Below are 20,770 nucleotides of genomic sequence, written 5' to 3' on the forward strand. Positions count from 1 at the left end.
TAGATTATGAGCAAAATATCACAATTTTCGATAAAAAATTTTTATAGAAAATATTTATGCAAATAATTATATAGTTATAAAGAGGACACTTTTAGCTTTAAATTGATATAAAAATTATTTCTCTAAACTCAAAACTAAGTCCAGTGTGGTTATTTAAAGTTGACTATTTTGTAAAATATGATTAAAATTTCACAATTTTTTGAACATTTTCTCGGAAAGAAAATCTAAATGAAATCATGGATTGTTATATATTGTTTTAAAGAGGAGATCTTTAGCTTTAATTCGATATATAACTCATTTCTTAATATTTCAAAATAAGCTAGATACGATCTTTTAAAGTTTAACAAATTTCCTTGATAAATTAGATTATGAGCAAAATGTCATAATTTTCGACAACATTTTTTTATAAGAAAACATTTAAACAAATAATTATATTATTATAAAGAGGATACTTTTAGCTTTAATTTGACATAAAAATTATTTGTCTAAATTCAAAATTGAGTCCAGTGTGATTGTTTAAAGTTGACTATTTTGTAAAATATGATTAAAATTTCACAATTTTTTGAACATTTTCTCGGGAAGAAAATCTATACGAAATCGTGGATTGTTATATATCGTTTTAAAGAGGAGATCTTTAGCTTTAATTCGATATATAACTCATTTCTTAATATTTCAAAATAAGCTAGATATGATCTTTTAAAGTTTAACACATTCCCTTGATAAATTAGATTATGAGCAAAATGTCATAATTTTCGACAACATTTTTTTATAAGAAAACATTTAAACAAATAATTATATTATTATAAAGAGGATACTTTTAGCTTTAATTTGACATAAAAATTATTTGTCTAAATTCAAAATTAAGTCCAGTGTGATTGTTTAAAGTTGACTATTTTGTAAAATATGATTAAAATTGCATCATTTTTTGAAGGTTTTCTCGGGAAGAAAATCTAAGTGAAATCATGGATTGCTATATATTATCTTAAAGAGGAGATCTTTAGCTTTAATTCGATATATAATTCATTTCTTAATATTCCAAAATAAGCTAGATACGATCTTTTAAAGTTTGAAAAATTTTTGATAAATTAGATTATGAGCAAAATGTCACAATTTTTGATAAAAAATTTCTATGGAAAATATTTGAGCAAAATGACAACATATTGTTGCAAAGAGAATACTTTTAGCTTTAATTTGATATAAAAATTATTTCTCTAAATTCAAAATTCTGTCGAATGTGATTATTTAAAATTGACTATTTTGTAAAATATGATTAAAATTTCACAATTTTTTGAACATTTTCTCGGGAAGAAAATGTAAATGAAATCATGGATTGTTATATATCGTTTTAAAGAAGATATCTTTAGCTTTAATTCGATATATAAGTCATTTCTTAATATTCCAAAATAAGTTAGATACGATCTTTTAAAGTTTGACAAATTTCTTTGATAAATTAGATTATGAGCAAAATGTTACAATTTACGATAACATTTTTTTATAGAGAATATTTAATCAGAATAATTATATCGTTATAAAGAGGATACTTTTAGCTTCAATTTGATATAAAATTTATTGGTTTGGGATCAAAACTGAGTCGCATGCGATTTTTTAACTTTGATTATTTTATAAAGTTGCTTAGAATAGCATCATTTTCGTAAACATTTCCTTGGAAAGATTTCAATTTTCCTTAAATAATCGTTTACTAGAAAAAACCTTTAGCAACAACATGATATATGGATCATTTCTTAACATTATAAAATAAGCGAAACTATTGAAAGTTAATTCAACAACATTTAATTAACATTTAATTATTTCTAAAAATAATTACTTAATAAATATTAAAAAGACGTATTATTAAGTGTAACATTTAATTTAAAGTACTTTTTTGATGAATACACGATTTAATATTACCTGCAATGATAAACAATGACTCATTTAAATTGATAATACAACTCGTATCGATGAACATACAGGAAATGAAAGACCTCCCTTTGAATGTCCGCGCCAACAGGATGACGTTGACGTTATTTAATCGATAACTCTTCGCCCATGATAAAGATACCAGTCGATAAGGTTCCAATTTACAAGTCACACGAGTCGATCGTTTGTTCACAACATCTCGTCGTATCCTCTTTCCCTTTATTTTTATCGTTTTGTCATCCACGAGATAGGTTTGCGTGCACCTCGACGACTATCTCTGTCGAATCGCTTTGTAGGGACAAACGCCAAAAGCGGATGTGCCATAAGCAGAAGCAGGGCTTCTTTGGGTGTTGCGTTACGCGACGTCAACCGCAAGCGGCGAAGAGATGAAATTTGACCTTATAAGTGGATCGAAGAGAGTAGGAGAAAAACTGCTTAGCATTAATAATCAGAATCCACTTTGTTCTTCTTTTTGTGTAAACCAAGTTATTCTCTTAACTTGTTTCTCCTTCCTGTGGAAGCTTCTTTTTGTGCTTCCGCTGAGTACCTCAATTATCGTCCATTTTTAGTGTTTTAAGTTCGTTCCACCGACGATGGTTGTGACGTTTTTACGCGGGTCGAACAAAAAAAGAAATCCACAGGTGCACCAGGTCCAACAATGACAGGTAGACATCGCAGCGGCGGAATGACTCTCCCGTGTCTGTGTACAGGAAGGGGCCAACCATCCATGAATCGGCCACATGGCGGAGTCGGTGTTGATGCCATTGGCTTCTAGTGGCCACGACAAGTTCTCGGCGAACGGACGCGGCTCTTCGTCTTCTTGTTTTAAATAAAAGTGGACGAGGCGCTGCCCGGCGAAGAAGACGGCGCAGATGTGCGTGTGCTAGTGCCGTAGTGTTACCAACTTTTTATCTAACCAATTTTCAGCCGGTTACTAACTCTAATATTCATTGTGAACGTGGTTTTGTGTAATTTTTTATTTTATATGAGACAACAAAACGTACAAAAATGACGAAACAAGAACTGATTTTTTAAGTGGAATTTTTTTAAAGAAAATAAGGTAAATTTTTAATTATTTAACTTTAAGCTATCTTTTGTGTCAAAAAAGATTGATGTTTTGATTTTTATTTTTCTTTTAACCACAACATTTTTTTTATTTTGGTTAACACCAAACGTTGAACGGTCTCTTCAGTACACTATGATAATTTGAAATTATAATTTTATCAGGTACGCCTTAGTTGTTATGCCTGCCCAACCTTGTCTTTGGAAAACGTGACGATTGAAATAAAACCGCACGTTCTTCGAGACTTTTCGTTTACTATCTTTTTGTTGTTGTTTAACGAATTTTGTTTAAAATTTATACACGATATTGCACGCATCCGTTATGGGAGAGAAAGCACGCGTCAATTTCAGTTGTAAAATTATAATTTACGATACAATCCCATTTATACAGAGTGTCCCATTTAATCAATCCACTTTGAGTAACGATTTTAATCATGAAAACCTTTTTTATTTAAAATGTGTAAGGTAATGTTCACTACAGGGTGTGGCAAAAATATCTGACACATTTTCTAAAGTCTTCCTTCAATCAGTTACCGTTGGCAGTCCAACTGGTACTTATTATGACAAGTTGTACAAAAACGCAAATTGAAGAGAAGAATAAAGTGCATCTGCATCTTTATTAATCTTGGTTGTCTTACACTTTGGACACCTATGGAGGGGTGTTACGTGTATATTACAGAAATCTAAATCTAACTTTATAGAATGGCATAGAAGAGAAGTTTCGTGTTAGCTGGTGATGAGAAAAGATGAGAAATGAACGACAAGGAACTGTAGAGTTATTGATTCGAAATGATCAAAATCAAAAAATTCGTATCTCCAGAATTAAATGAGATATCAAAATGAGATAAAGTGCATTTTAAAGCAAATTTAATCTAGGTTTAGTATGCCAAAGATAATTTCTTAATTTCCATAAATCTAATTGTTTTGATTTTTTTAATCCGACTCTGCATATTGATGTTTATTTGAAAGGATCAAAATAAAATCATTCGTATCTCCAGAATTAAATGAGATATCAAAATGAGATAAAGTGCATTTTAAAGCAAATTTAATCTAGTTTTAGTGTGCCAAAGATAATTTCTTAGTTTCCATAAATCTAATTGTTGTGATTTTTTTAATCCGACTCTGCTTATTTGAATGTCTATTCGAAAGGATCAAATCAAAATCATTTGTATCTCCAAAATTAAATGAGATATCAAAATGAAATAAACTGCATTTTAAAGCAAATTTAATCCAGTTTTAGTGTGCCAAAGATAATTTCTTAGTTTCCATAAATCTAATTGTTTTGATTTTTTTAATCCGACTCTGCCTGTTTGATTATTTATTCGAAAAGATCAAATTAAAATCGTTCGTATCTCCAGACTTAAATGAGATATCAAAATGACATAAAGTGCATTTTAAAGCAAATCTAATATAGATTTGATGTGCCAAAGATGATTTCTTAGTTTCCATAAATCTAATTGTTTTGATATCTTTAATCCAAATAAGCTTGTTTGAATGTCTATTTCAAAAGATTGTAATAAAAAAGTTTGTATCTCCAAAATTAAGTGAGATATCAAAATGAGATAAAGTGCATTTTAAAGCAAATTTAATCCAGTTCAAGTGTGCCAAAGGTAATTTCTTAGTTTCCATAAATCTAATTGTTTTGATTTTTTTAATCCGACTCTGCCTGTTTGATTATTTACTCGAAAGGATCAAATTAAAATCATTAGTATCTTCAGACTTAAATGAGATATCAAAATGAGATAAAGTGCATTTTAAAGCAAATTTAATCTAGATTTGATGTGCCAAAGATGATTTCTTAGTTTCCATAAATCTACTTGTTTTGATATCTTTAATCCAAATAAGCTTGTTTGAATGTCTATTGCAAAAGATTGTAATAGAAAAATTTGTATCTCCAAAATTAAATGAGATATCAAAATGAGATAAACTGCATTTTAAAGCAAATTTAATCTAGTTTTAGTGTGCCAAAGATAATTTCTTAGTTTCCATAAATCTAATTGTTTTGATTTTTTTAATCTGACTCTGCCTGTTTGATTATTTACTCGAAAGGATCAAATTAAAATCATTCGTATCTCCAGACTTAAATGAGATATCAAAATGAGATAAACTGCATTTTAAAGCAAATTTAATCTAGTTTTAGTGTGCCAAAGATAATTTCTTAGTTTCCATAAATCTAATTGTTTTGATTTTTTTAATCCGACTCTGCCTGTTTGATTATTTATTCGAAAGGATCAAATTAAAATCATTCGTATCTCCAGACTTAAATGAGATATCAAAATGAGATAAACTGCATTTTAAAGCAAATCTAATCTAGATTTGGTGTGCCAAAGATTATTTCTTAGTTTCCATAAATCCAGTTGTTTTGATATCTTTAATCCAAATAAGCTTGTTTGAATGTCTATTTGAAAACATTAAAATCAAAAAGTTTGTATCTCCAAAATTAAATGAGATATCAAAATGAGATAAACTGCATTTTAAAGCAAATTTAATCCAGTTTAAGGGTGCCAAAGATAATTTTTTAGTTTCCATAAATCTAATTGTTTTGATTTTTTTAATTCGACTCTGCCTGTTTGATTATTTGCTCGAAAGGATCAAATTAAAATCATTCGTATCTTCAGACTTAAATGAGATATCAAAATGACATAAAGTGCATTTTAAAGCAAATCTAATCTAGATTTGATGTGCCAAAGATGATTTCTTAGTTTCCATAAATCTAGTTGTTTTGATATCTTTAATCCAAATCTGTTTGTTTGAATGTCTATTTCAAAACATTGTAAGAAAAAAGTTTGTATCTCCAAAACTAAATGAGATATCAAAATGAGATAAACTGCATTTTAAAGCAAATTTAATCCAGTTTAAGTGTGCCAAAGATAATTTCTTAGTTTCCATAAATCTAGTTGTTTTGATTTTTTTAATCCGATTCTGCCTGTTTGATTATTTATTCAAAAGGATCAAATTAAAATCATTCGTATCTTCAAAATTAAATGAGATATCAAAATGAGATAAACTGCATTTTAAAGCAAATCTAATCTAGATTTGGTGTGCCAAAGTTGATTTCTTAGTTTCTATAAATCTAGTTGTTTTGATATCTTTAATCCCAATCTACTTGTTGAATATCTATTTGAAAAGATTGTAATAAAAACGTTCGTATCTCCAAAATTAAATGAGATATCAAAATGAACTAAACTGCATTTTAAAGCAAATTTAATCTAGTTTTAGTGTGCAAAAGATAATTTCTTAATTTCCATAAATCTAATTGTTTTGATTTTTTTAATCCCACTCTGCTTGTTTGAATGTCGATTCGAAAAGATCAAAATACAAAAATTCGTATCTCTAGAACTAAATGAGATATCACAAAGTGCATTTTAAAGCAAATTTAATCTAGTTTTAGTTATTTTCATTTTTTAAATGAGATTCTGCTTGTTTGAATGTCTATTCGAAAGGATTAAATTCAATATTTTTTTGTTCCAAATAACTATTATATTGTAGGATATTCAAAGTTAATAATGTTAGTTACGAATTGATGCGAATCTCATCTCTGAAGTGAAATTAATAGGGCGTACACATGAGTATGAATGCTCACCTAATTGCTTCACCACCATGTCGGGAGCTACTTCATTTTCTGCACGTACCTCACATAATGCAATCTTGATTGTTTAAATCGATCTAAATGCAAACGAAATTGCAGAAAGTGGATGGCGTAAATGATATCGTTTTTGTGCGCATTTTAATTTCGTCATTATACGAATTATTTTCAATGGTAAAGACACTTTCTGTCGTTGGAATGGTTTTAAATTACACTTTCTTTATTATTCTCGTTTGGTGAGACCATTACTATAGTTAATAGTTTTGAGAACGTTGTGAAAGAGTAGCATAACGCGTACAAAAGACAGCTGGAATTTCCTGTTTGATGACGGGAATGTGGACTTTGCTACGTTTATTGGAGTTGCTTAATATCTACGGATAGATTGGAAATTTGTGATAGATTTAAATGGCTGTAAAAGCGGCATTGTGTAATTTCTAATTGTATAAGTTGTAATAAATAGGCGTGATTTTTTATGTTAAACTCGGTTGAATAAAGACCGCATTCATGAATAGGTATTTGTATAAATATATATTTATATAAGTGGAATAGAATAAGGTGCATTTTTCTTTGGACGTGGTCTCTCAACAAACCAGGCCAATCCCAAACTTTCACCAGATCATCTTTTTAAGTTCTTTTCTCTCGACTACGCGGCACCTTTTCCACACCGGCTTTTTCTATTTACCCATTTGCACCTTAACGATTTCGCGGTGGACATTGTGAGCTTTCCCGAGAATTGTGAAAAGCAAACGTCGCAACATTTGAATATCGAAAGTGTAATTGTATCTATTTTTCCTAATTACATTTATATTTTACAATAAAATTTTCTTACTAAAACTTTCTTAGTAACACAGATGAGGTAAACCATGAAATTGGTTCGTACTCGCAATAATTACATGACATCACTTACAATCGTAAAACCAGAAATGTTTATTACCGTATTGTGTTTAAGCATTCCTTTCTAACACGATAAGTAAGCTTCAGTAATTATTTATTTTAGGAATATAATTTAAGATGACTTTTATGTGACATGTTTTACTGTAGACGTGTCATGCAAAGTTATTAAGCATTTGGAATAAGATTTCCATGAAAATATCTTAAAATATCTTAAAAAGGCGATGAAGCCTCTTTGTTTGAAAGTTTATTCGAAAGGATCAAAATAAAATCATTCGTATCTCCAAAATTAAATGAGATATCAAAATGAGATAAAGTGCATTTTAAAGCAAATCTAATCTAGATTAGGTGTGCCAAAGATGATTTCTTAATTTCCATAAATGTAGTTGTTTTGATATCTTTAATCAAAATAAGCTTGTTTGAATGTCTATTTCAAAAGATTGTAATAAAAAAGTTTGTATCTCCAAAATTAAATGAGATATCAAAATGAGATAAACTGCATTTTAAAGCAAATTTAATCCAGTTTTAGTGTGCCAAAGATAATTTCTTAGTTTCCATAAATCTAGTTGTTTTGATTTTTTTAATCCGACTCTGCCTGTTTGATTATTTATTCGAAAGAATCAAATTAAAATCATTCGTATCTCCAAAATTAAATGAGATATCAAAATGAGATAAAGTGCATTTTAAAGCAAATCTAATCTAGATTTGGTGTGCCAAAGATGGTTTCTTAGTTTCCATGAATTTAGTTGTTTTGATATCTTTAATCCAAATAAGCTTGTTTGAATGTCCATTTCAAAAAATTGTAATAAAAAAGTTTGTATCTCCAAAATTAAATGAGATATCAAAATGAACTAGACTGCATTTTAAAGCAAATTTAATCTAGTTTTAGTGTGCAAAAAACAATTTCTTAATTTCCATAAATATAGTTGTTTTGATTCAGGTTCCTAAAAATAAGCGTGAATAATTGTATTAAGACTATAATTTAAGATGACTTTTATGTGACATGTTTAAGTGTAGACTTGTCATATAAGTTTATTAAGCATTTGAAATAAGATTTCCATGAAAATATGTGATGTGAATGAAACGTAGCGAAGTAAAATCGTCGATGAAGCCGTGACCATGACAACCACGAACCGAAAGAACGTTCTAAATTTAACACACTGGTCCTGGCTTCCATCGCAGGAGTTTAGCAGCTTTCTTTCTTTCTCTACATTGTTAGCACTCCTTCAAATTTCGTCTCGTAAACCGCGGTGAGACTCGATTACACCACGGTTTGTTTTACAGCCATACCAACCTGTGTATATTACTCCACGATCTGTAGAAGAACTTATGGCATAACACGTTCGCGACTTGACCATAAAACCGAGACTGCTTTTGTCGTACTAACCGCAACTAAATCATCGATTTTTATCTAATGCTGTATCAGAAACCGATTAGTGTCTATGCTATGGAATGAAATACAACGAGAGTTAATTTTAATTCTCGGATAAATCTGATATGCATTTTAATTATCATGTAAAATAAAATAAAGTAGGAAAGTTATTAACGTTGAGGTTTAAGAAGTGAAATGAGGAATAGAAATAAAGGTACAGTTATAATGAAGCTTAAAGCTCATTACATTGAAGGCCGTTATAAGTGTTGTTTATTAATGGGAGGAAATCAAATAAATTCCTTGCAAATCGTAGTGTTTTTCCTCTCAAAGACCCTTCTCCATCGTTGAAAGAGCAGCTTAAGCCTTGGGACGTTCGCTTCTAGAGCTCTAGAAGTCAAGGGAACACATAATTCCCCGATGCACAAGCGTTTCCTTTGGAACACCAGCTGTGATTTATGATTATTGTTGGCGATTCTTCGTTGCTTTTCTTGCGCTTGGTTGTGGTCGATAATTTTAGTTGAAATGATTTTTTTATTTTCAAAGTTGAACGTAATCCTGTCATGCGGCGTCGGATGAGACTAACTTTTCTCGGAACACTTACTCAATTACTGTCCCTCATTAAAAGCGAGCACTTGGCCATCTTGCCCTGGCCAGATTACCTTCCCATTATTAACGTGGTCAACGTTCGTTATTTGCATTCCACGGTCTTCTAGCAACTGAACGTTGACTTGCAGACTTAGCATAATAAACCACTATCTCCATTTGGCTCAGAAGTACCACCGGATTAACTTGGGATTCATCATTTGGCCTTGAATGAGTTCTTCTTTTGAAATATTACCCATTCAATTTAAAAAAAGAAAAATACCGTGCTATTTCATTCTTGTGACGTAGTTATTTGTTCATCAACAAACATTTTTGCACTTATCTTTTAAGTATATATATTTAAACAAACCTTTTTAAATATTAACTTTTACATTACTCATAAACAAAAGGTTTTTAGATAAAATTCTTTCTTTAAAACAATACTTTTTTTTAATATTTATTTTAATATTAATCACTGTACAAAAAATAAATAGTATTTATACTCATACCTTACAGTTTACATAACAAACCATGTTTTATTTTTAGATTAGTTCTTGTTATATAAGACTACATATTGCTGGAAAAGATTAAATAGTGTTGGCAGAAGATTAGGTACTACTAGCAAAAACAAGATACTGCATGGAGAAGATAATACACCACCAATGGAAGAATAGATCATCCTAATATAATACCAATTATTGCTTGTAAAAGATTAAATAGTTCCGCCAGAAAACTACTGTTAACAGAAGACAGAGTAGGTACTGCTAGAAAATGACTAGACACTGTTTGCAGAAGACTGAAAGATTACATCCACTTTATATAAAACTCTACACTTCTAGCAACAAACTAGTCATTTCAAAACGTAACACTGGTTGCAAAATACTACATATTGCTGGCAGAAAGCTAAATATTTGCTAAAGACGCACTAGAAGTGCAAGAATAAATCATCCTAATATAATACCAATTACTGCTTGTAAAAGATTAACTAGTGCTGGCAGAAGACTAGGTATTGTTGGCAAAGGATTAAATACTGCTGATAAAAGACTACATACTATTTGCGAAACACTAAATACTTCAGGGAGAAGAGTTGGTACTGCTATCAAATGACTAGATACCATTAATAAGTGACTAGATACTGTTTGCAGAAGACTGGAAAAGATTACATCCACTTTATATAAAACTCTACACTCCTAGCAACAAATTAGACACTTCAAAACGTAACACTAATTGCAAAATACTACATATTGCTGGCGGAAAGCTAAATATTACAATTAGAAGACAAAATAATATCAGTTAAAAGCTATGAGCTTCATATTATACATGGTGTTTCGGTGACTCGGGGAACAAATTTAACCACATACACTAGAATGAAAATGATGACGATTCATGTAAAAAAAATTTGTAAAAGACTTCAAATTTCAAAAATACAGGCCATCAAAGTTAAGAATTTTTAACACATTTTTCCAAATATCTTAAACACTGTTTACAGCAAAGCGCTGAAATTTGGTACAGTATAAATCAATATGATGTAAAATCGTTTTTGATACTTTTAGGTTATACGAAAATGTAAGTTTTATTTCAACAATTTTTTTCTTAATATTTTTCCAATCCAACCCAACAATTATTATACATCATTGTAAAGAGAAAGCTTTAAGCTTTAATTTAGAATAAGTCTCATTCCTTAATTTCAATAAATACGGCTTCCAGGAACTTTTAAATTAGCATCTTTTTTGACACTTTTAGGTTATACGAAAATGTAAGTTTTATTTCAACAATTTTTTTCTCAATATTTTTCCAATCCAACCCAACAATTATTATACATCATTGTAAAGAGAAAGCTTTGAGCTTTAATTTAGAATAAGTCTCATTCCTTAATTTCAATAAATACGGATTCCACGAATTTTTAAATTAACATCTTTTTGACACTTTTAGGTTATACGAAAATGTAAGTTTTATTTCAACATTTTTTTTCTCAATATTTTTCCAATCCAACCCAACAATTATTATACATCATTGTAAAGAGAAAGCTTTGAGCTTTAATTTAGAATAAGTCTCATTCCTTAATTTCAATAAATACGGCTTCCAGGAATTTTTAAATTAGCATCTTTTTTGATAGTTTTAGGTAATACGAAAATGTAAGTTTTGTTTCAACATTTTTTTTCTCAATATTTTTCCAATTTAACCCAACAATTATTATACATTATTGTAAAGAGAAAGCTTTGAGCTTTAATTTAGAATAAGTGTCAATCCTTAATTTCAATAAATACGGCTTCCAGGAATTTTTAAATTAGCATCTTTTTTGACACTTTTAGGTTATACGAAAATGTAAGTTTTATTTCAACAATTTTTTTCTCAATATTTTTCCAATCCAACCCAACAATTATTATACATCATTGTAAAGAGAAAGCTTTGAGCTTTAATTTAGAATAAGTCTCATTCCTTAATTTCAATAAATACGGCTTCCAGGAACTTTTAAATTAGCATCGTTTTTTACACTTTTAGGTTATATGAAAATGTAAGTTTTATTTCAACATTTTTTTTCTCAATATTATTCCAATCCAACCCAACAATTATTATACATCATTGTAAAGAGAAAGCTTTAAGTTTTAATTTAGAATAAGTCTCATTCCTTAATTTCAATAAATACGGCATTCAGGAATTTTTAAATTAGCATCTTTTTTGATACTTTTAGGTTATACGAAAATGTAAGTTTTGTTTCAACATTGTTTTTCTCAATATTTTTCCAATCCAACCCAACAATTATTATACATTATTTTAAAGAGAAAGCTTTGAGCTTTAATTTAGAATAAGTCTCATTCCTTAATTTCAATAAATACGGCTTCCAGGAATTTTTAAATTAGCATCTTTTTTGATACTTTTAGGTTATACGAAAATGTAAGTTTTGTTTCAACATTGTTTTTCTCAATATTTTTCCAATCCAACCCAACAATTATTATACATTATTTTAAAGAGAAAGCTTTGAGCTTTAATTTAGAATAAGTCTCATTCCTTAATTTCAATAAATACGGCTTCCAGGAATTTTTAAATTAGCATCTTTTTTGATACTTTTAGGTTATACGAAAATGTAAGTATTGTTTCAACATTTTCTTTCTTAATATTTTTCCAATCCAACCCAACAATTATTATACATCATTGTAAAGAGAAAGCTTTGAGCTTTAATTTAGAATAAGTGTCAATCCTTAATTTCAATAAATACGGCTTCCATGAATTTTTAAATTACTATCTTTTTTGACACTTTTAGGTTATACGAAAATGTAAGTTTTATTTCAACATTTTTTTTCTCTATATTTTTCCAATCCAACCCAACAATTATTATACATCATTTTAAAGAGAAAGCTTTGAGCTTTAATTTAAAATAAGTCTCATTCCTTAATTTCAATAAATACGGCTTCCAGGAATTTTTAAATTAGCATCGTTTTTGACACTTTTAGGTCATACGAAAATGTAAATTTTATTTCAACAATTTTTTTCTCAATATTTTTCCAATCCAACCCAACAATTATTATACATCATTGTAAAGAGAAAGCTTTGAGCTTTAATTTAGAATAAGTCTCATTCCTTAATTTCAACAAATACGACTTCCAGGAATTTTTAAATTAGCATCTTTTTTGATACTTTTAGGTTATACGAAAATGTAAGTTTTGTTTCAACATTTTTTTTCTCAATATTTTTCCAATCCAACCCAACAATTATTATACATCATTTTAAAGAGAAAGCTTTGAGCTTTAATTTAGAATAAGTCTCATTCCTTAATTTCAATAAATACGGCTTCCACGAATTTTTAAATCAGCATCTTTTTTGATCGTTTTAGGTTATACGAAAATGTAAGTTTTGTTTCAACATTTTTTTTCTCAATATTTTTCCAATCCAACCCAACAATTATTATACATCATTTTAAAGAGAAAGCTTTGAGCTTTAATTTAAAATAAGTCTCATTCCTTAATTTCAATAAAAACGGATTCCACGAATTTTTAAATTAACATCTTTTTTGACACTTTTAGGTTATACGAAAATGTAAGTTTTATTTCAACATTTTTTTCTCAATATTTTTCCAATCCAACCCAACAACTATTATACATCATTTTAAAGAGAAAGCTTTGAGCTTTAATTTAGAATAAGTCTCATTCCTTAATTTCAATAAATACGGCTTCCAGGAATTTTTAAATTTGCATCTTTTTTGACACTTTTAGGTTATACGAAAATGTAAGTTTTATTTCAACATTTTTTTTCTCAATATTTTTCCAATCCAACCCAACAATTATTATACATCATCGTAAAGAGAAAGATTTGAGCTTTAATTTAAAATAAGTCTCATTCCTTAATTTCAATAAATACGACTTCCAGGAATTTTTAAATATGCATCTTTTTTGACATTTTTAGGTTATACGAAAATGTAAGTTTTATTTCAACAATTTTTTTCTCAATATTTTTCCAATCCAACCCAACAATTATTATACATCATTTTAAAGAGAAAGCTTTGAGCTTTAATTTAAAATAAGTCTCATTCCTTAATTTCAATAAATACGACTTCCAGGAATTTTTAAATATGCATCTTTTTTGACATTTTTAGGTTATACGAAAATGTAAGTTTTATTTCAACAATTTTTTTCTCAATATTTTTCCAATCCAACCCAACAATTATTATACATCGTTGTAAAGAGAAAGTTTTGAGCTTTAATTTAGAATAAGTCTCATTCCTTAATTTCAATAAATACGACTTCCAGAAATTTTTAAATTAGTATCTTTTTTGACACTTTTAGGTTATACGAAAATGTAGGTTTTTCCTCAATATTCTATCAGATTTTCATCGTTCTGTAAATACAGGTCTGATAAATAAATATTCAAATTTACTGCGTCTTGATTTTAATCCATCCTTGAATAATTATTTCGATTTGTAAGCTTTTCCATACATCGAGATTATATCCTCCACCATAACAATTACAGTTAAATCGAATTGTACTCCAATAAGCTTAAACAATTAAAATTATCTTTACAATTACCATTTACTACAAGTACTGCATTTGATTGCACGAATCCATTCTTAATATATCAAAAAGAAATATATCTAAGTATAAATAAGTTAACTTTTTATCGGTGTGTTTTTTCTTATACCATTACTCTAAATTACAACACTACATATTGGAGAACGGCAAATAATCTTATCTGATAGACATAAAAAAAAAGTTACAAAATATTTTCGTCTCAACCTGATACTTACTTTATTGGTTTAGTTTCCAAACGATTTTGTTGAAATAAAGAAGTTGTTTTATAACTAAGGTATGTATTATTATCCGGTTTAATCCTTAGCGTTAAGATGACGTGTTCCATCAAACCGCAAATACTTAAAGAATCAGATATGCCCCTGGGCATCGGTGAAGTTAACGGATTGGCGAACGGAATTCCACGTTTTCTTTGACCCGTCGAGGTCCAGCGATTCGCTGCAGAATCGTTTCTATTTCTTAGAGAGTGTAGCCATCACGAGTGACCGAACTCAAACGGTCTCACATTCCTTGAGTTCACATCAATAAAGTTTAAAACTTAAATATTTATTATAATTTTCCAATCATGCGGGTGAATAACTCATTAACCTACTTTTTTTTTGATTATTATTTTTTAAAGACCACCAACATACTGACAATTCGATGTGCATTTTCTCAATAAAACAAGCATCAGACACAACGTAGTTGACTTGGGTAGTTTCTAAAATATGCGTGCACTTTCTCTGGACCGACAACACGGTCGGGGCCTACTTTTGTTAACCTTGAGGGCATTTCTTTCACACAACATCCTCGAAACGCACGAACGGAAGTGGTTGTGGTATAAAGACCTTGCCAATGCTGTATACTCGTTTTTTTTTAATGCAATGACACGTGCGTTATAATAAGTTAATTATTATATTAAAAAAATACTTGGATACTGAAAGTTCGTAAGAATCAAGCACACCCAATCACGTTATTTTCACTTTTCTAGCAAATCTCAGGCCACCTATTCAAGAATCCGCTAAACGATGCTAGGTCGAGAGAGTGAAATCACTTCTCACGGCAAATTTTACGCAACGGGTGCACATCACCAGTTCAAATTAATGGGGATCATTGTTTGAAAGACGAACAAAGGCTCTCGATTAAGCAAATTTAATACGTCTCGTTTTAAAATTACCAGGGATAGAGTGTAGGCGCGTTTGCATTGTGTTTTCTTGGCGATATAAATTAATCATTGCCATTGGAAATCGGGCGGTACTTTCTTATGAATTGTTGTTCATTAAGTTCAAGGCGTTTCCGATAGGTTTTGTGTGCTAATTTTGGTTTGTTTTGCAGACATGATGATGGTCGACTACAACTCGCAATATGCGCCATCCACCTTCAGCTCCGATACAATATCCGAGAGCATGATGAGTAGAACCCCGCGAATGAGAACTGTTAGATTGATTAGACCTAGTCATGGATCTCTTCCTCCTCCGGGATTTACTTGCAGACATGGCCCAACTTTGGGTTTTAGTATTAGAGGAGGACGAGAACATGGAACGGGATTTTTCGTATCTCAAGTTGAAAATGGATCGGAAGCTAACAGGCAGGGATTAAAGGTAAATACTAAAATTGGCCAAGTGTGAAATAGCAACTAATTGAATACGATGAAACGAGGCTTTTAATTAATCACCGGGTTAGCGGCATTTAGCAATCTGTTGCTAAAGCGAATAAATGACGTAACGGGAGAGATAACAACTTTATACAAATCGCATTTCCGTTCGTGGACCTCCAAAGAAATCGAAAGTTGGGACGGCCTTTTGTGTTGGAACGTGCCATGAGTTGCTCAATTGTATTACAATACCTCCTCTGGTATTTGCTTCTGAACGATTGAATGGATTAATTATTTTTTTTTTGTTAATAAAAATTATATAATAATTGTGTGTTTTAGGTTGGAGATCAAATCATAAGGGTAAATGGTTTTGCAATCGAGGACGCCGTCCATAAAGAAGTGGTCCAATTAATCTCGAACCATACACACCTAACGATGAAAGTTCGAAGTAAGTATTCTCGACTTGCATTTAAGTAATTGTGTGAGTGAGTAATCGTGCGAGAGGCCAAACGATCCGCAACCTTCACTTTCAAAGTGAAGACCGGCGTGCTTGTTGAAGAAAACAGGTGCAGCAATGTGCATTAGTTTGAAAACTAAATTCGATCAAAACAACATCTGGACCAACGAAGTTATTCACAAACCAGTTTTAATCAATAATTCTTAGAGATTTCCGCCGAACTGTTATCTGACCTAAGGCAGGAAATCCATTATGGGCTATAATTGCGCGATATCTACACGCTTGAGCAGCGCAGACAGCTAAAGAAAGAGCGAAATTGTTTTTGCGAGATCTTTCCGTTGCCCGGTTGACCTTGAACTCTTCTTTCTTCGACAAAAATTAATAAAGGATAAAAATTAGTAATCAACATGTAATTTTTTTTTATCTAATGAACGCGATGTATACATAGGATGTTACAAATCTTCCACTATTTTACAAAATTCAAAATACTACATATTGCTGGCAGAAAGCTAAATACTGCAATCAGAAGACTAGGTGTTTCGGTCAAAAGACAAAATACTACCAGTTAAAGGCTATGAACTTCATATAGTACATTATATAACATATACGAAATGATAATATTGGATACAAATGAGTCATAACATCATAATGCCTCATAATTAGAGCTCGGATTTTTATGCAGTCAAATTATAGGAAATATGCAAGCTTTTTATTCAAAATATGCAAAAATATGTGGAAATATGCAAACATCAATCTATTTCTATCACATTTTTGTATATGTTTTGCACTTTTCACATGTTGTTCTATTTATTTTCTTCCTCTCACACGTTATCTTAAAAAAGAATAATTAAAAATTAGGTTGAAATTGAAGTTAATATCCGTTATACCAGTTTGTTTAACGTGGTAGAAAAAATTTCGAATTTTGTTGTACTTTTACTGGTTTATTTATATTTTTGTTGTCTAACTAGTTTCGGCAAAAAGCCATCATCAGAGACAAAAGTCAATGAATTTTACAGGAAATTAACATCGAAAACATAAAGCGGTGAACAAATTAAAATTATGGTCACAAAATTTACTTAAAATAAACGTAAAATTTTTTTACAAAATCTTTAAAGATTTAACTCCGCATGGACATCTTTTGTGGCAAATGTTACGATGTAACACTTTAAAGATTATTAACACACTCTTTAAAGATTTTGTAAAAAAATTTTACGTTTACTTTAAGTAAATTTTGTGACCATAATTTTAATTTGTTCACCGCTTTATGTTTTCGATGTTAATTTCCTGTAAAATTCATTGACTTTTGTCTCTGATGATGGCTTTTTGCCGAAACTAGTTAGACAACAAAAATATAAATAAACCAGTAAAAGTACAACAAAATTCGAAATTTTTTCTATCACAATAATTAAAAAGTTAGTCATAGATACTCTAACAGATGAAAATTTAACTCTGAGACTATAAAGCAGATTCGTATTTTTCATTGTCGATTGTCTAGATATATATGTAAAAACATATTCCAAGAAGTTTTATTTAGTTTTAATTTAACAGTTTTCCATTTTTTTAACTCCTGGTGTAAAAGTCTATGAGAAATACAATTTCGGAACAAACCATTGGCAACTCCTCTGAAAACTCTAATTTTTAACTTAAATCTTTAGCTAAAACGCTACGACATAATTAATAAGAAAATACTTACAACTTTGGCACAAGTTTTACAAAATAATTCCTCATTATCTAAATTTAGTTCGGGATAACTTTTTATCCATTGGGACACAAGACACGATATCACTTTAGGCATTGTTGTTATAGATTGGTAGATTAATCTTCACTCACACTGAACATAGCCACAGTAACTATGGTTGGAGATTTCCTTAAATTTAAACTCAACAGCGCTAGGGATTCCCCGAATGTTTCTGTAAATCGTTGCAAACTAAAAGGTATGTTCGCATATTTAAAAATCACGCAGTTATTATTAAGCAACAAGAAACAAATCTAGTAAAATGACAAAATATGCAATTTTTTTATTGTACCATTTGCCTTATTTTTATGTAATTCGCCAGAAAACAATTTTGAAAAAAATAGTCCAGAAAATAAAGAAGATGCATTTTGTATAAAATCCGATCCCTACTCATAACCATCTCTTAATAATAACATACCGGGAACTTCATATAACTGGTAATATATGAGTGCAGTAACCATAGTTACGAAACTACTATGCACTTGCACAGTCCCACACAAAATGCAACATAGCTTAATAGTACAGACATTGGGTAGTTTTGCAAAGGAAAAGTTTTGCTTGGAAAAGGTGACGTCCTTATGATAACTCTGAGTTTTCGTCTTAACACGGCTAAACCGGAATGACTTTAGTTCTAGGTATAGTGTTAGTTCTAGTTTTACACTAGCCTTGTTACTATGTAGAACTAACACTATACCTAGTACTAGAATCATTTGGGTTTAGCCGCACGTCTCTAAAGACGGCTAAACCTAAATGCTAAACAGTAACAGTGCAAGTGTAAAACCAGAACTAACACTATACCTAGTACTAGAATCGTTTGGGTTTAGCCGCACGTCTCTAAAGACGGCTAAACCCAAATGATTCTAGTTCTAGGTATAGTGTTAGTTCTCGTTTTACACTTGCACTGTTACTATGTGGAACTAACACTATACCTAGTACTAGAATCATTTGGGTTTAGCCGCACGTCTCTAAAGACGGCTAAACCCAAATGATTCTAGTTCTAGGTATAGTGTTAGTACTCGTTTTACACTTGAACTGTTACTATGTGGAACTAACACTATATCTAGTACTAGAATCGTTTGGGTTTAGCCACACGTCTCTAAAGACGGGTAAGCCCAAATGATTCTAGTTCTAGATATAGTGTTAGTTTTGGTTTTACACTTGCACTGTTACTATGTGGAACTAACACTATACCTAGTACTAGAATCACTTGGGTTTAACCGCACGTCTCTAAAGACGGCTAAACCCAAATGATTCTAGTTCTAGGTATAGTGTTAGTTCTCGTTTTACACTTGCACTGTTACTATGTGGAACTAACACTATACCTAGTACTAGAATCGTTTGGGTTTAGCCGCACGTCTCTAAAGACGGCTAAACCCAAATGATTCTAGTTCTAGGTATAGTGTTAATTTTAGTTTTACACTTGTACTATCACTAGAACTAACATTAGAACTACAACTAGAAACATTCGGGTTCAGCCGTGCGTCTCATAAGACGGCTAAAGCCGAATGATTCTAGTTGTTGGTCTAGTGTTAGTTCTACTTTTAGTTCAATACAAATATACAACAATCTAGCGCTGCATAACAATTAAAACTAGAACTAACACTAGACGTAGAACTAGCAAGTTTCGGAAAGTTTTCTAAACTCGAATGTTTTATACTAGCACTGTTACTATGTAAAACTAACCTAGAACTAGAATCATTTAGGTTTAGCCGCACGTCTCTAAAGACGGCTAAACCCAAATGATTCTAGTTCTAGGTATAGTGTTATCTCTAGTTTTAGTGCAATAAAAATATGCAACATAGTAATATTTTATGCTAACTCCTTGATTTTAACCCATCTTTAAACAATTATTTCGATTTGTAAGCTTTTATACAGGTGTTTCATTTAAAATGACCTTTGCTTATATCTCGAAAACCAAAACTCGAATCGAAAAATGTTTCAAGTAAACTTTTTTTGCTGAAAAGGAGGGCACAGGGTATACATGAGCAGATTTTTTTTCTGGGTTGTCTAAAGGCTCTTCTGACGTCATTTTAATTTTTTCAAATCGCACATATACTTTTTTCTTTCAACGTCTTGAACAACTTGACAAAGTAAGTATTGTTTGCTTAAAAATTTTTTTTCTTAAATTCTACCTTATGAAGATATCTACAAAAACAAATATAAAACAATATTTTTCAAAATGTTATTAAAAAAATTTAATTAATAAAAGAACGATTTAATTAATCGTAAAATAATACTAAAATTCTTCTTCGTTTTTGAAATCACCTTATAACATTGATTAAATGTTCAAAATGATGACCATTCACTTCTAATCATTTCTGAATTCTCATTTTCGCATTTCTTCAGTTATTGATTCGCAAGCTGCTCTGATACGGTTTTTCATATCATTTGGTGTTGTTGGAACCTGGTTGTAAACTTTTTCTTTGAGGTAACCCCAAAGAAAGAAATCGGGAGAAGTTAAGTCGGGTGATCTAGCTGGCCAATTACCGGTCCATTACGTCCTATACATTTTTCAGGAAAGATTTCGTCTAAAACTTCTCTTGCGGCTAGAGCATAATGAGATGGACATCCATC

General features: G+C 30.3%; 1 protein-coding gene across 3 annotated transcripts in view; it reads left to right on the forward strand.

The window, feature by feature from the left end:
• The first annotated feature begins 2,066 nt into the window (after positions 1 to 2,066).
• Positions 2,067 to 20,770, forward strand: part of LOC111423481 (harmonin) — a 33,685-nt gene continuing 14,981 nt past the window's right edge. For 2 of the 3 annotated variants that reach the window (XM_023056707.2, XM_023056709.2), the window contains exons 1-3: positions 2,067 to 2,977; positions 15,746 to 16,011; positions 16,344 to 16,452. In XM_023056707.2, coding sequence (XP_022912475.2) covers positions 15,748 to 16,011; positions 16,344 to 16,452 — 373 coding nt within the window. In that variant the 5' untranslated portion in view covers positions 2,067 to 2,977; positions 15,746 to 15,747. Of the gene's footprint in view, positions 2,978 to 14,672; positions 14,709 to 15,745; positions 16,012 to 16,343; positions 16,453 to 20,770 lie in introns of those variants that run through there. The other variant, XM_023056708.2, reaches the window with a different exon arrangement.

The sequence above is a fragment of the Onthophagus taurus genome, chromosome 11 (genome assembly GCF_036711975.1).
Source record: "Onthophagus taurus isolate NC chromosome 11, IU_Otau_3.0, whole genome shotgun sequence".
NCBI classification, from domain to species: Eukaryota; Metazoa; Arthropoda; class Insecta; order Coleoptera; family Scarabaeidae; genus Onthophagus; species Onthophagus taurus.